Raw genomic sequence first — 17,301 nt, 5'->3', positions numbered from 1 at the left:
ACAGTAACAGAATACAATGTCACTACGCTATGGGGAGAAAAATCCAAAACTGAATACATAATAACTGTATTGTTTATCTTTTCAATTCGTCACCCAAATGCAAACAAGTAATGCACTGAAAGGACAAGGACTACTACTTGTTGGTCTGACGGTTTCCTGCAACTTCCCTTATGTTCTTATGTTTTTATGTTCTTAAAAGCAAGTGTGAGATGTCTCATTGTGATCCTTATGTGGTAAATATTGTTGTACATACGTATGCTTTAACAAGGTTATATGTATCCTTTATGCATATGCATTACCCTTCCGTACTGTTTCTATGCCTAGTTTTCTTTGTACCGCGTCATAGATTAAATGAAAACAAACAAATAAAATGTTAGAAAATGCCTTCACCTTTATAAAACAGGAACAAGATCCTCACATTCTCTCTCTCTCTCTCTCTCTCTCTCTCTCTCTCTCTCTCTCTCTCTCTCTCTCTCTCTCTCTCTCTCTCTCTCTCTTTTTATTTTTTTTTTTAACAAATATTTATAGAAAGGCTTAAAATTCCACGTTGAGTGTGGAATTATTTAAAAAGCCTATGATAGTATTTTTTACAGGAATAACACTATACATGCTTAACATAAAGATTATAATGTTAATACAATAAAATAATAAAAATTTAAAGCGCCAGTGGGGACAGGTGCGTGCTACGCCAGCTGTGGGCTGCCAGCTTCACCTGGTGCGTGGACATGTCCTGCACTTGGGGCGTGGCCGCCGTGAACATGTTCCACAGCCGCGGAGTCCTGGCTGTGTAGGTGCGCTGGTGTTGGCTAGAGCTCTCTCTCTCTCTCTCTCTCTCTCTCTCTCTCTCTCTCTCTCTCTCTCTCTCTCTCTCTGCAGAATTTTCTATTATTATATCATTAATTCAACCATGGCATAATGACACTCAACCAACCAAGGACGCTGTTCCCACATTTACGTGTCTGTGTGTGTGTGTGGGAGGGTGTTGGTGGGAGGGTGGATGGATGTGTGTGAGCGCGTGTATCTAGTGAAGCAGGTATTAGCGAACAAGACATTAGCAGTGCTAGTGCTATGTGTTGCTAGGCCTGGGTTTTGGTTTACGCAAGGTTACAACAAAATCCTACTTTAGTTAATGACATAATGACGAGATAGAGATGTAATCATCAACCAAATCTCCGGAAACTCGGAGCATTTTGTTGCAAAATCAGCTTGAGAGAGAGAGAGAGAGAGAGAGAGAGAGAGAGAGAGAGAGAGAGAGAGAGAGAGAGAGAGAGAGAGAGAGAGAGAGAGAGAGAGAGTTTTGGCGTTCATTATTAAGATGAGTAAAATAATAGCGTGTATGCTCCAAATACACGTTTTTTTTTTTTTTTTTAATATTCTACATTGACGCAGGTGTTACACAGCTGCAAACGACCAAATGAGGCAATATCTTTTCACACTTGTTGCTATGAATATTCTAGAGATGACTGTCTTCTCAGTTACGTCCTGGTGAGGACCTAAGCAAGCAGTGAATCGGTGTTGATAAAGGAATCAAGCAAAAAATTGTCTGTGACGAGTGTTACACAATTACTAATCACGCAGTTGGGCTCCATTCACTTCACTTCCATAGTACAGAAACCACTTTCATCAACACAAAGGGGATGTAAGCAAAATTCTTAGGATCAGCAACCAGGGTAGAACAAGAAATAACGGGTTCAAGCTTGAAAAATTTAGGTTTAGGAAGGAGATAGGAAAAAATTGGTTCTCAAGTGGAGTGGTAGATGAGTGGAACGGAGGAAAAAACTGGTTCTCAAATAGAGTGGTAGATGAGTGGAACGGACTCAGTAATCATGTTGTTAGTGCTAGGACACTAGAGAGCTTTAAGAGAAGATTAGACAAGTTTATGGATGGGGATAATAGATGGAAATAGGTTGGTATATTTCATACAGGGACTGCCACGTGTAAGCCTGGTCGCTTCTTGCAGCTTCTCTTATTTCTTATGTCCTTATGTTCTTATGTTCTTAGCACTTCAGAATGGACGGCACATTAATAAATTTTATAAGTTTAAAGGGGGAAGGAACGAAAATCTAAACCAATGTTGGGTACTTAAAGAGAGTTTTATCGATGATGTTGTTCTGATGAGTAAGTCTGTAAATGTGACGTTGCCATTACACAGAAAACGCCAGAGAGCAAGTATGAAAATGAAGACGATTGGCAGTTATTTATGAGGGAAAGAGATTAAAATGTCGGAGTGCAGATCCGACCATTTTGTCTCTACCTACGACTCGAGATATAGTTGCTTCGAGACGGTGTTCACTTTGTTTCCAACCCACAGCGCATTTACAAACAATATCTTGCTCATTTTATTTATTTATTTTTTTTTATTATTACTGTGTACGGGACTCTTGAAGCCCAATAATAATGTAACAGCAGCTAGCAATATGGCGCTCTTCTTTATTTTTATGGAGAATTACAGGTGGCAATGAAAGAGCACAGGAATGAAAGGACATCTCTCGTAGCATATACAAATAAAGACAAGAATAATGCACCAGAAAAAATTAAAAATTACCCTGAGCAAGAGAAGCAGAACCTATACACAGACGAGACAAGCGAACCGACAAAACATGATGATTCTCTAAACGTAACTACTTTTGAAGATATTCTGAACTTCGTGGGAACGAGAGGACGCTGGAACGTAATGCTACTCCTCCTCTACATCTGTAGTAAGGTTATGTGGTCCACGAGAGAGAGAGAGAGAGAGAGAGAAAGAGAGAGAGAGAGAGAGAGAGAGAGAGAGAGAGAGAGAGAGAGAGAGAGAGACCAGGCACACCCACGCAGCGTGGGGAGTGTCCTTGTGTTACTCATAGATGTAGATTCGAGCCCTGCCAACGTTTTCCTCTCTACCGCTGAGCAAGAGTGTGTGTGTGTGTGTGTGTGTGTGTGAGGGTTCAGCCATGCCCAAAGATCGGCTACCATGAACTCTGCGCTCTTTCTGGGAAGATAACAGCAGCGGGCACCCCAAGTCCCTTGCCACGGCAACCCGTGATCCTAGATAGTCATCGCAAAATAAAAAATAAATGAATAAATAAATAAAAATCGATGAACTACAAACATCACAACGTCTCCATAAATTAAAGCGCTGAGGTTTGATTTCAATCCATGGGAGGTCTTAAAAAGTGCAAAGGTTTTATATATGGCAACTCACATGCCCTGAAGTTGGTCTATCTATTGAACAACAGTAACTGTCAGGTACAGTAGGGAGAAATCAAATTTAGGTAAATTTACAAATCTCTCCAACGCTCCTCTGCCTGTTTCTTCTATGCCACGACATTCCGTTCTTCTTTCTCACATCTAATTCTCCTTACATTATAATGGGTCTTAGCAAGTTTACCAACGAAGGAAGAATGACGTTCATTCAAGAGTGCTCAGTAATTCTGAGATCGGGAGGAAGATAGAAATATCAGAGGCAGCCATCAGACAGGTGAAGAAGGCTGCACTTGTGCTTGGAACAGGTGTCACTCAAGAAAAGAAGAGAAAGGAGAAATACAGAAACAACAAAATCAACAACAACAATAGTTAAGTCGATAGAATATATACCTTGCAAAAACTGTGTCGCTACTTCCTCATTTCCTCAGTCAGAAGCTTCTGAGCTGCACAGCAGCTCAGAGAGTGACATTTGTTCTGAAAGCAAATTCAGCTTCCTTCACCTGCCTGAGAGGTGTCTCTAATCTTCCTATCTTCCTTCGGATGTCAGAATTACTGAACACCTTTCGAACAAACACCATCACAACACTCTTTTCTTCGTTGTTTCGTTGATAAGCTTGCCTGGACTCATTAAAATTTAAGGAGATATAAATGTGAGAGATGAAATGAGAAGGTTGCAGAAAGGGGGAAGCGGGCAGGGGAGCACGGGAGAGGTCCTGTACCTCCCTCTGTTGCAGGAATTTTCAACCATCCTCCATCATTGACCACCTGGGCTTGATGCATATCTCCATTTATCCCCTTACTTTCATACAAAAAATACATAGCCATCATAAAATGACAGAAAAATAAGGTCAGAAAAAAACACACACACACACACACACACACACACACACTCTCTTGGCATCCTCTCTCTCTCTCTCTCTCTCTCTCTCTCTCTCTCTCTCTCTCTCTCTCTCTCTCTCTCTCTCTCTCACTTTACAAAATCAAACTTGATTATTTTAAATTTTCAGGTATAATAATTATTTATCCCTTTCCATGTATTTTTTTTCTTTTTTTACCAAAGGGATAAATTTACCCCTGGTTGGGAATCACTGCACTACTCTATTGTGTCTGACGGTTACTGTTACTAATTAAAAAAAATGACGTACCGTTCCTAGATTTCTATGTCGAAATTATCGTACAGACCCACCAAAAAAAATCGTATTTTGAAATAAATTATCGTACACTAACACAAATTCCCTAGATGTCAACATGATGCGCTAATTATTTTCACCCATTTTGAGTCACTTGGAAAACCAAAGATTTCCCAGAACATTAATAACAACTAACAGGTAGGAAGTAATCACGCAAGTAGAGGTTGGTAAAATTCTGAATGAGTATTTTTTAGGTGTCTTCACCCAGGAAAACATGCAGGATATGCAAAGTAGTGAACAGATGTTTAGAGCAGATGAGAATGAGAAGCTGGCATATCTTCTTAACTAAGGAGATAATGGAACAGGAGATAGATAGGCTAAAAATGTTCAAGACACCAGGACGAGATGAAATATATCCCAGAGTACTTAAGAAATGCAGAGAGGTTATTAATGAGCCGTTAGTTTCTGTCTTTAGGAAATCACTTGAGTCAGGTGAGGTACCAGTAATGTGGAGGCAGACTAATGTAGTACCCATCTTTAAGAAAGGAAATAAAACTTTAGCCTCTAAATATAGACCTGTCAGCTTAACTTCAGTTGTAGGTAAAATATTGGAGTCAATAATAGCGTGGAACATTAGGGAACATGTAGACAAACATAACTTGATAAATCAGTCACAGCATGGCTTCACTAAGGGGAAGTCTTGCCTGACGAACTTAAGTTTTTACAGTAAAGTGTACGAGACAGTAGATAATGGTGATAGTTATGACATCTTATATCTGGACTTTAGTAAAGCTTTTGACAAGGTACCCCATCAGAGGCTCCTGAGAAAGGTTAGGGCACACGGGATAGATGGGAAGGTGTTATGCTGGATAAGGTCATGGCTAAGCGACAGGCGCCAAAGAGTTGTAATAAACGGCTCTGAATCATTAGTGGGGTCATGTAATTAGTGGGGTGCCACAGGGATCAGTATTAGGGCCATTGTTGTTTTTAATATATATCAATGATTTGGATAGTGGAATTAGTAGTGATGTTAGTAAATTTGCGGATGACACAGATAGGTAGATTAATTAGGTCAGAATCGGATGCTATCGCCTTGCAGGTAGATTTAGATAGGATGAATGAATGGACGGACAGATGGTAATTGCAGTTTAATATCAACAAATGCAAAGTACTTAACGTAGGTAGAGGAAACCCACACAGTAGGTATACAATAAACAACGAAACTCTGGTAGGTACAGTGTACGAGAAAGATTTAGGAATTATAGTTAGCTCTGAACTCCGTCTAGAAAAGCAATGCATAGAGGCCAGGAACAGGGCAAATAGGATACTAGGATTCATTTTTAGGAGTGTTAAAAGTAGAAGTATCGAAGTAATATTAAAGCCATATTTGGCGCTGGTCAGACCTCATCTAGACTACGCTGTTCAGTTCTGGTTCCCACATTACAGTAAAGATATAGGACTATTAAAATCAGTACAGAGGAGAATGACTAAAAGGATACAGGGGATGAGGAGTATTCCTTACGAGGCGAAATTGAAGCTGTTAAATTTACATTCTTTAGAGAGACGTAGGTTAAGAGGGGACCTGATAGAAGTCTTTAAGTGGTATAAGCGTTATAACAAGGGGGATGTAAGCAAAATTCCTAGGATCAGCAACTAGGATAGAACAAGAAATAACGGGTTCAAGCTTAAAAAATCTATATTTAAGGAAGAGATAGGAAGAAATTGGTTCTCAAATAGAGTGGTAGATAAGTGGAACGGACTCAGTAATCATGTTGTTAGTGCTAAGATATTAGGGAGCTTTAAGAGAAGATTAGATAGGTTTATGGATGGGGATGATATGTGGAAATAAGTAGGTATATTTCATACAGGGACTGCCACACGTAAGACTGGTCGCTTCTTGCAGCTTCCCTTATTTCTTATGTTCTTATGTTCTTATGCTGACTCGCGTCTTGTTGGAAGTGTTATACGTAGGTATCTTATAAAACACAACACACAACACCACTTTGCTGTGTCACATCAACACCGCCATGTGAAGTGATGGGCATCTGTTTCGTTGACTCGTATATACACAAACCCACACTCACACCCACCCACCCACACACACACACACACACACACACACACACACACACACACACACACTTAGAACAACACAGTAATTCAAAGATACCCAGCTGTGTCGCAATTGATTTTTCACCGATGAATTAATATTAATCTTCCTCCTTGAGCATCAGGATGATGAGGATCGGGTATGTAGGTTGTGAATAGTCTCAGCCTAACTTGTCAATCAGACAGCACGAAATATAACACAAAATTCCTGGTAATTGTTTTTCCCCTTCACGTCAGCATCCTGTGTAACGGCAATGCAGACCTTGTCCTACCAGTTCCTTGGAGCAACCCCAGACCACTGGTGCCACGTCGAACCCTTGATTCAGGCTGGCTGGACACAGGAACAAATACTCGACTTTGCAATTCCTGTCGAGTAAGTATACGTCTTTCTTTTCATACTTATCTTTTATCACAAAAATACTAATTCCAAATATATTTGTGAAGTATGAAAAAAAATAGATATATCTGTTTAGTATGCAGATAGGCGCACTGTATACGCACGCACACACACACACACACACACACACACACACACACACACACACACACACACACACACACACACACACACACACACACACACACACCTGGTGACCTAAATTAGTATGTTAATATAAAGTCATAAAGCTAGCAGATGATATTTCTCTCTCTCTCTCTCTCTCTCTCTCTCTCTCTCTCTCTCTCTCTCTCTCTCTCTCTCTCTCTCTCTCTCTCTCTCTCTCTCTCTCTCTCTCTCTCTCTCTCTCTCTCTCTCTCTCTCTCTCTCTCTCTCTCTCTCTCTCTCTCTCTCTCTCTCTCTCTATATATATATATATATATATATATATATATATATATATATATATATATATATATATATATATATATACACACACACACACACACTTGCTGTCCAATAATTTTCTACAAAAATAAGCTTATAATTTAATTTTTCATTATTATCAGCATCACTTGCTACCCCATAAGAAGCAGATGCCATTAGTGTATTACTTTGTGTAGAAAGCTTAACGCTGTGATGTATGTGAAGATATAAAACAAAATTAAAGCTCTTGTTAAATTGCTAATCCATAATCGTGGACCGAGTTAGCATGCTGTTATCAGAGTTTGGTGCTGAGATGAGTGGACTATAGGCCGAGTTACTGATGGACCCACGTAGCATGTAACCATTCGTCCTCGTTCAGAAACGTGTTTTGCCATCTTTCTGTCAAATAATAATTCCAGAATGACTAGTTCCACATTAGACTAGAACCAGAAATATGTCTGTTGCCACTGCCATTCCCAGGATCCTACCGCTACCGCTGTGTCCAGCCATTGCTACAGATAGTAAGGTCACTTTAGTTTTGGGACTTAAGAGGAAAAAGCAACAAATGTACTCATGGTAATAAAAATACTTTAAACATTCCCAGCGAGAATGGCAAACATGAGAAGTGTTTCATGTATGATTACAATTACTCACTGGCGGCGGAGGTGGGCTACAAAGTATCCACCGCATCCAGGCAGAACAATTCAGGCTTGGTGCCTTGCTACTCGAGGGACTTTAACCGTTCACAGTATCAATCTACTGTGACGACCGAGGTAAGACTCTATGACATGAATGTACATCATGAAATCTTACTCCCATGTTTATTGTTGTTTCTTTCATTTTGATGCATTTTACATGTACTAAAATTCATGTAATGGTGACGTGGCAGTGGGATTTAGTTTGCGAAAGAAGAGCCTTGTACTCCACTACGCAGGCGGCGGTGGAGATTGGCAAGCTAATTGGCTTCTTCTTAACGGGATACCTGTCTGACATGTGAGTAGTTTATGATAAACTTTCTTTTTAATGTTAAGAATAACGATGTGATGGTGTACTTTCGATAAAGCAATATCATGTAAGGCCCTGCACAGTCGCAGCCTTAACCGACCTGTTACTATTGCCCCGCAACCGCGGCAGTGCAAAACGTTTCCATCCACGCGTTTGCATGACTGCTACTTTTGCACAGATGAATACGAAAATTACTTTGTTAATGAAAAAAATGACTAAACAAAACTGCATGTTGTAGACTGTAAAGATATGGTGATAGTCGCTGCTTTTGTGTGCCTTCACACATGGCCATGCGTCTCGGACTACCCACCAACCCTGCGGTTCGCCGCAGGACTGACAAGAGGCAGTTTGTGTTCTTTCTTGAGTGCGGTAGGAAACTCTTGGTACAAACCAGTCCATGTGTGTAGGGCCAAATCTTCCACGTCACTAAAAGGCAAAATAGACCTACATTCAGCGTATTCTAAAGGGCCACCAATACCAAATTGCTTAAGTTTAAACATAAGAGCCTGATGATTGACACAATGAAAAGTTGCGCTAAAGTCAAGTCCAGTAATACGAGCTTCACTGCCAGCGTCCAACGCTTTCTGAACAACATAACAGCATAATGATAATGATGATGATCATGATAATATATTCACCACCTCTTTCCTCGGTCGGGGACAGATTCGGGCGGCGGACACTGGTAATGTTTAACGCGGCAGTATTAATCCCAGCATCATTCGGCTGCGCTCTCTCCTTCAGCGTAGGATTCTACATCTTCCTCAAAGTTGTCACTTTAATCGCTGCTGCGGGCACCATCCTCGGAACCTATGTTTTAAGTGAGTGTCTATGTGGTGATTAATGATGCACTATCCTTATTAACTTATGGATGCGGATGTGTGAGGCTCAGGAAATCATAGTTTTTAGATACTAAGAAATGAGAAAAATAATTAATTGCTGATATATTTTTAATGATTCCTATAAATGAGAACACCCGGCAAGTCTGGTCCAAACACACACACACACACACACACACAGAGAGAGAGAGAGAGAGAGAGAGAGAGTGTGTGTGTGTGTGTGTGTGTGTGTGTGTGTGTGTGTGTGTGTGTGTGTGTGTACCTCTTTAAACTGTTTCTCCCTTTCTCTCCACCTGCAGTGATGGAGACGAATGCAACCTGGGAACGAGAGAAGACAAGCACCATGACCGCTATTAGCTGGTCAGTGGGTTACATGTTAATCCCCGTCGTGGCATATTACATCCGAGCCTGGAAAGGGTTGCAAGTTGCCATCTCTTTGCCCACGCTTGCAATGATCCCATTCTACTGGTGTGTGTGTGTGTGTGTGTGTGTGTGTGTGTGTGTGTGTGTGTGTGTGTGTGTGTGTGTGTGTGTGTGTGTGTGTGTGTGTGTGTGTGTGTGTGTGTGTGTGTGTCTGTGTCTGTGTGTGTGTGTGGGGGGGGGATTGGTCAATTCCTCTACTTCCTCACTGTTCGACCCACTAATAATTGATAAATATATGTAGTAAGACACGGACAAAGCACGACGTTCATCAGCTAAAGTGATATTTGAAATACCACAGCATTTCGTTTCTTAGTTATTCTGGTAATTTCCGTTCATAGGTTCTTTCCAGAGTCGCCCCGTTGGCTGATTACACAAGGGAGATTCGAAGACGCGCTGAAAGAGCTCAAGGAGGGTGCCAGAGTTAATGGCAGAACGCTTCCGTCAGACAGCTCTTTGCTGGCTGCCATGCAGCGATTGCATGCCAAGGTAATTTTATAAAGTGACAGAAATTAAATGAAAGAAAAAGAATCAAGAATAAATTATTAACATTCTTCTACACGCTATCTGTCTGGAATGTTGACAACTCGCATGTTTTCATCATATGTCTGTTCATAACTGCTCGGCAGTAAAATGCAGAAGTGTATGGAGGAAGAATGGAGCACAAGAAATTCTTGGAAATAGGAATCTAGAGACACTGTGTGCTCCTGTACATGTCTGTCAGATAGTGTTTATTCTCACGCATTCTCCATGACCATATTCTCTGATCTCAGCTTTCGATTATCACAACCAATTTGCAGTGTTTATGTTGTGCTTCATACAAAAATTACAGCTGTCTGTTATGAGTTGTTTCTTGTTGATCTTGTTATTGTTATTTGAGTGAATTAGTCGTAGTAAAAGGTAATGAGCTTTGACATAGCCGGCGAAAAAAATATATCAATAAAACCATGACATTTACCTTATTCCCATCTCATCAACAGACATCTGGTGAACATGAACCTGAAGCTGCGGCGGCGAGCGGGTGTGGATGTACATCTCAGTGGCTCATTAGAATATTGAGAGAATATTTTACCTTGCTAATGGTGAAAGAAGTGAGACAACGCACGCTCATAGTATTCTGTTGCTGGTTTGTGAGCGGCCTTGTTTATTATGGCATTTCATTGAACGCCACTAACATAAGGTACACTGGAGAGAGAGAGAGAGAGAGAGAGAGAGAGAGAGAGAGAGAGAGAGAGAGAGAGAGAGAGAGAGAGAGAGAGAGAGAGAGAGAGATCCAAATATCAGTTAGACGTTGGAAAATGTAAACTTTTTGTGAATTACATTGCACAAGAAGACATGACCCCCACCAATTTCAATCATTTTCTTGTACAGTGTCAGTGTCTACCTGTATATGTTCCTCGGCGGACTGGGGGAGATCGTGAGCTTGTTTTTGATGTGGCTGCTAATCACACATGTGAGAAGAGTGAAATCTCTTTTGCTGCTGTGGCTCATCTGTGCCTTCACCATGCTCACGGCTGCATTTGTTATGGCCTGCTATCCCAAGAGTGAGTGTACTGCACAACATGATTGTCAAATTCTGAATCACTGAGATACGGCAATGACCTAACCAAAAAATTAATCTAGCTTTTGGTCAGCTCCTCGGTCTCCTACCACCAAATGAAAGACGCTATGAGACAAACAGAAAAGACAACAAAAGCTAAGCAACGCTGAGGTACCTGTTGCTTTTTTACCTCATCTACATAAAAAAAAAGTATCCTTCCTGGCTACAACAACGTGTGTGACACACACACACACACACACACACACACACACACACACACACACACACACACACAGGCCAATATCAGGCAGTTGTTACCCGGATATATTGTTATGTATTGCTTAAAAAAAAAAAACATTCTCACCACTTGTTCGAAACATCCAATAAATTTTCATGGGGGGTGAAAATTTAGTTTGTGTTGAATAATTTTGTTATTCATGCAACATTTCCGACCTCTGCGCATTACATTTCAGTTCTCTCTTTTGGTGATTCGTGCCACACTTCCTCTTTGGTGTTTGCCATAATCAACGAGTATCAGCAAACAGTAATTCCCATTTCTCTCTGATCATCGCCGTCAGTATATGCATCATAGTTGTATGCAAATATGGAGGTCCTGACCCTGATGCAATCTCCCTTTCATCCCTAACAATTGAGAGCAAACCATTGTTGAAAGTGAATGTTCACCTCAACTCACAGTAAGAACCATAATACTTTTTCTCTTCCTTCGTCCTTCCTGTTGAATTTTCAAGTGAACATACCGCTGTGTTATGAGGATTATTTTTTTTTTTAAGTGGAACAAACGGACGGGTTGGCAAAATGTGTTCCCCGCAAGACTGGCGTACAAACGGAGCCTGGCATGAGGGAAATCGTTGGTGTAATTTGAAAAATACTGCACAGAAAAAGTTTATTAAATTTTTCTACCGAACATTTTATGCATACTATAATTAATAGTTTACATTTATAACTATGATCAGTAATTAGTAATAGTGTCAGCTTTTCTTTTGACAACTACTAAATGCAGCGAAACAAAGCGCCCTTTATCCGCACCGTGGAATTCTAACACCAAATATCTTGGGCCTTATCCCTTCTTTTATAATAAAAACAAAGACAAAGCAAAAACAACTAAAATATGCACACATGAGTAACAACAGGTGTTAAGAAATAATCCTGTTAACGATTGATTAAAAAACTTGTGGAGAGGCAAGAAAAAAAGCAATAGTTTGAAGGATTAGAGCGATCACCCTTTATAGGAAGAAGCTGAATGTAGGCAAACTTACAGCAGGTAGGAAAGGTAGATGTTGACACAGAGATAGTAGAATTTGATCAAGCAAAGTGCAAGCACAGAGGCAGTTTCGAAGAACAATAGGGAGGTACCCATGAAGTCCATAAGCCTTCGGGGTTTAAGAACATGTAAGGACATGGAAAACAATTAGGAAGAATCTTAAATGAGATCCATGAAATAGTCAGAAGAAGAAGGAGAGAGAGGAACAAGCCCTGAATCATCCAGAGTAGGGTTTTTAGCAAAAGATTTAAGTTCAGCATTAGAGGTAGATGAGATGGCAGTAGTGCAGGGAAATATGAACAAAACTTATTGGAGACAGTTTTTTTTTTTTTTTTCGCTACATATAAGAGGTCACGAAGTGAGTTAGATTTAGATAGATTTTGACATTTTCTATTGACGAAAGAGGCTGAAGAACAGTCTTGACATGAAAAATAATTTTAAGGTGATGAGTTTAAAGTGATGAAAAACTCAAGTACCGTTTGTGGGCCGTCTCTCTATCATTTACAGCACGAGAACAGGCCGAGTTAAACCAAGGTTTGAAGGTGTAGGGCGAAAGAAAAATTAAGTGTACGCCTCCATGCCAGACACTATCACCTCCGTTATGTGCTAAGTACACAGAAACGGGTCTCTGACAGAGCAGTAGTCACTCCATGGAAAATCAGAATAATACCTCCTCAAGTCTCCGCAATGGGGAGTGTTCGGAACTAATCCACCAGATGTCGTCTTTGCTGCATGCCCCCCTTGTCACATGAGCTAAAATATTGTTATCCCATGTGCATACGGATGCATAGAGCATTGATCATTATGATACTTTCGCGATTCTGCATCGACTTTTAAATATCTTGTATGGATAATTTTGAGAGAAGTTGGTCAAAACAGAAATATTTTTCGTGATTATTTAGTAATACTGTTATCAATATTTTAAATACGGCATATTACAAGTCTAAAACATATAATAGGAAGTTGATCTATGTAATTTGGGGCTTTAAGTGGCACAGATATGTTGTCTTCATTTTTACCGTCGTCTGCACTAATATGCTTCCGATCAATGGTGTACTTTTAGGAAATCTTGAAGTGACCTAACAATATAAATGCCAATTCACTTTAAAATCAACTTAAATACTTTTGTCCATGAATACAGTTCGATTTTACCTGTGTTACTACTCTGCAGGAATTGTGTAGAAAAGTATATTATTTAAGCTCATTGCATCTTTATGTATATAGAATGACACTGGAGGCATATTTGATATTGCTCCTATGTGTGAGAAAGGGACATTTCTGGCGTTGCCGCCTGGTGACACTCACCAGTTTACCAAATTCCCCATTATCAGAGGCAAAACGCCAGAGGCACCTCCGCTTTGGAGGATTCTGAGGAGGAATTGGAGCGATAAGACAAGATACAGATTATGAGGCTGTGATCATGGGAGCCCAACAGAGAAAAAAGTGACACCATAAACAGAATGATTAGAGCTAAAGAAAAGGCCAAGGATATTGGGCGTTTCTCCCGAAACGTTCAGGAATACGGCATAGGCTATCAGACTAATTGTTTTAGATCGTGGAAGTCAGCAAAGTTCAAGACTAGTTCACCAGGTTGGTCAGTAAAGGGATAGTGATGGCATTGCACGATTTGCATATACATGAGTGATGCAAATGACTAATGACTCAAAATCATATATATCCTCCACACAGCTCCCACCAGCTTCATCATGTTCTTGTCATTGACCGGTAAGATGGCCATCACCGCAGTTTTCGCAATCATGTGGTTGATCACCCAGGAGTTGTTCCCCACCAAATACCGCTCTCTGGCCACAAGTCAGGCCAATGTTGCTTCAAGGATAGGGAGCATCTTTTCACCCTACATTAACGATCTATTGGTAAGTCTCTCTCTCTCTCTCTCTCTCTCTCTCTCTCTCTCTCTCTCTCTCTCTCTCTCTCTCTCTCTCTCTCTCTCTCTCTCTCTCTCTCTCTCTCTCTCTCTCTCTCACACACACACACACACACACACACACACACACACACACACACACACACACACACACACACACATGCACCACGTATGCATGCACATGTAGGTATACGTAGGTACTTGTTTATTTTAATAATAATTTAAAGAAAGGCATGAAAACCAGTTTTCATAAGGATAAATATCAAGAAATACTATGTAGGCTGTTACAGTTCACAAGAAAAGAATGCTTTATAGATAAAGGTTTACTCTTTCAAAGAACAAAACAATGATAAAAGTAAAAGCTTTTTTTTTTTTTACTATATGGTAGCATTTGTAACCCTTTCTTTTCAATAGGGTCAAAAATAATGTAATAAATCAGTCAATAAATGAGTAATTGTCTCACTCACAGTAATGTTCTTTGCAGGGAGACGCGGCAGTGTGGGCCCCGTCCGTGATATACTGCGCCACAACATTTCTGGCGGCAAGCCTCTCCTCCCTCCTGCCGGAAACTAAAGGTCGCTGTTTGCCTGAAAATTTTTCTTTAATGCCTGACACCAAAGATAATGAAAACATGGGATATTTGCCAAACACAGAAACAGGCTTTGTAAAAGTTCCTATAAAGTCAAGAAACTCAAATGTTCAGCCACAGGCAACGAGCGATACGGCGGAAGTCACGGACACAAAGCAGTAGTTCGGCTTATCCGTTATTCGACAAGTGGCACCGAAACACTGTAATGTAATATGACAGACACTCATTTGCTCAAAACTAAAATACTGTATTGACATGGTAAAGGCATTGTCTTCTACTCCTACAGTGTTTCGTATACTACATTCTTCAAACTACGCTTTGTTTTCCAATTATCTTTCTTCAAGATCTGCAAAACTACAAATTCACAGGTTAAGATGATCTACGTTGAAGCCACAACCCCTTTCTTCTCCCTATAGGCAGGGCAGCTGACTGGTCCACCCCAAGTTCTTATCACCGGAGTTTGGCGCGTTGACAGACAAATTAGTATAAATAACATGTTTATCCTCATTTTTGAAGATCATCCAAGGACAAGGCTAGCTGAGAAGGCGACAGAAAATATCTTAAATATAAAAATTTTGGGAAATGGCGATCAGGTGTTCCGATGAAACGCAAAAAGGAACCGAAGCGCGGCCATTGTATCAGTTTAGCTCAGCTCGCGGCGATTATAGTCAGTTCCAAAAAAGATGGCGAATTTGCACAGGGAAGCCATCCCCTCTTTGCCGGCTAGACTTCATCCCTTTTCACCTGATTGGCTGTTGATGGTATAAGGAAGTAAATCAGTGAGACGCTTTGTTATTTGAAAGTATTGAACTGTAAAGTAACAATTTGCAGAATACGAGTGCCGTCAGGAAGACATTTTACAGTAGCACGCTTCGCTTCATAGGGCGAATATTGGCCTTTTTTTGTATGTATATTATTCATGTAATCATATGCAATTCATGTAATCATATGCATGTACAAAATAACCAAGGAAAAAATGTATAATAAAAACGTTCTCCCAGCATTATAAACCTGGTCTTCTATAATCATTAATAAAAAGTGTAAAAAATTTTGTTTAATCCTAACCAACATCACCTCCTAAGCGCGTATCATCCATCGAAGTCAACGATAGTTTTCCTTAGAGTGATTCAACTCACATACGGAAAGTCTCGAGAAACATACGAGTACTGGACAAACACATGGTTGGGTGGCAGGGGAGAAGCGTCGAGATTACTTTACCTACATCACTGGTTAGATCACTAGTGGCCGTGAGGAGGATACAAGGGGGCAATGAAATCATCTAGTTTCTTGCAGCTTCCCCTATTTACTTGTGTTCGTATGCAACAAATATATGTCACCTCAATCTGTTTTCTATTCATTCAGTCTCCTTTCGTGCTTTTAACATGTTACCGACACCAGTCACACTGATACTGCTGAATGACTTGATACAACACTCTGTCTACCCGAAGATATGCAGGTCTGTTAGAAGCAAAAACGTGGGCGACAAGTAAGATACTTTGGGAACCTCTGTCCTGGATGACAGACGAGCAGAGACATGCAGCATCACTCGTAGGCCTCTTTACCGATTATGTATATTTAATAATTGCTCCAAGAGGCTCACAAGCACCACACACTACGGACGCTGGCAGAATACGAGATTCAATGGCTCCGTCATATCGATGTGACTCTCCAAGGTGGGGTTTTGCCTGCTTGTTCGTTTAGAATTCCTTCCTTAAGATGAGATACCCTTAATATATTGTCGATTATAGCGCTTAGGGTTTCCTTATGGGATGGGTAGTCCCTGTGGCCGGGTTGGGATACTTGACCCTGATGACTGTTGAGTGACGGCACCTGATTCCTGGTTCCACTGTCTTCTCAGAAAAGGAAATCGTCCACCAGTGTGTAACAGCTGCAAGAGACTGCTTCAATGCAGGATTAAGAAACATCGTTTATCTGGAGTAAACACACAAATCCATGAATATAGAGATGAAAAAAGGGGAAGCATGATATTATTTTACTCATCTTAGTAATAAACGCCATTATAGTTTCAAAAACTTGACGTCCGCTAGTACTTGCTCCACTCTAAACCTGCTCCATCCACCCACTCACACGCCAACACCCACACCAACACACACCCATCCAGCCACATACACACACCTACACCCAGCGTGTCCCCACGCCTGAAAACCAAGTTGAATGATAAATGACTGTGAAGACCGTCAGCGTGATAAACGTGATAACATCGTCAGGATACGCTGTAAATTGACATCACTTCTTTCAGAACCACTCATGCTGATAGTGGCATGTGTCAACATTACGGATAACACTTATCATACCGTGGTGGTTATTTATATTTAATTTCTTATATGGTCTAGGCAATATTATTCAGTTAATGGACACTGGTACGACAATCTGATACACTTATGAACTGATACAATACGTGTATTGCATCTCAGTACTTAAGTTGTTCGAATATTTCATAACAATTCTACCTTCATGTGGACCGATCGACAGATAAAAAGAGCATGCAAATGTATGCGC

General features: G+C 40.5%; 1 protein-coding gene across 1 annotated transcript; it reads left to right on the top strand.

The window, feature by feature from the left end:
• Nucleotides 1-1,473: 1,473 nt before the first annotated feature.
• LOC135100541 (solute carrier family 22 member 7-like) lies at nt 1,474-15,829 on the top strand. Its single transcript, XM_064003527.1, has 12 exons — nt 1,474-1,541; nt 2,453-2,699; nt 6,660-6,795; nt 7,829-7,997; nt 8,114-8,217; nt 8,893-9,047; nt 9,365-9,533; nt 9,827-9,974; nt 10,466-10,665; nt 10,857-11,029; nt 13,997-14,181; nt 14,677-15,829. The coding sequence occupies exons 2-12, from the start codon at nt 2,459-2,461 to the stop codon at nt 14,941-14,943; spliced, it is 1,947 nt and encodes a 648-aa protein (XP_063859597.1). The 5' UTR covers nt 1,474-1,541; nt 2,453-2,458; the 3' UTR covers nt 14,944-15,829.
• The last annotated feature ends 1,472 nt before the right edge of the window (nt 15,830-17,301 follow it).

Source organism: Scylla paramamosain, chromosome 5, assembly GCF_035594125.1.
Source record: "Scylla paramamosain isolate STU-SP2022 chromosome 5, ASM3559412v1, whole genome shotgun sequence".
Classification (NCBI taxonomy): Eukaryota; Metazoa; Arthropoda; class Malacostraca; order Decapoda; family Portunidae; genus Scylla; species Scylla paramamosain.
This window is presented reverse-complemented; position numbering and strand designations above follow the sequence as displayed.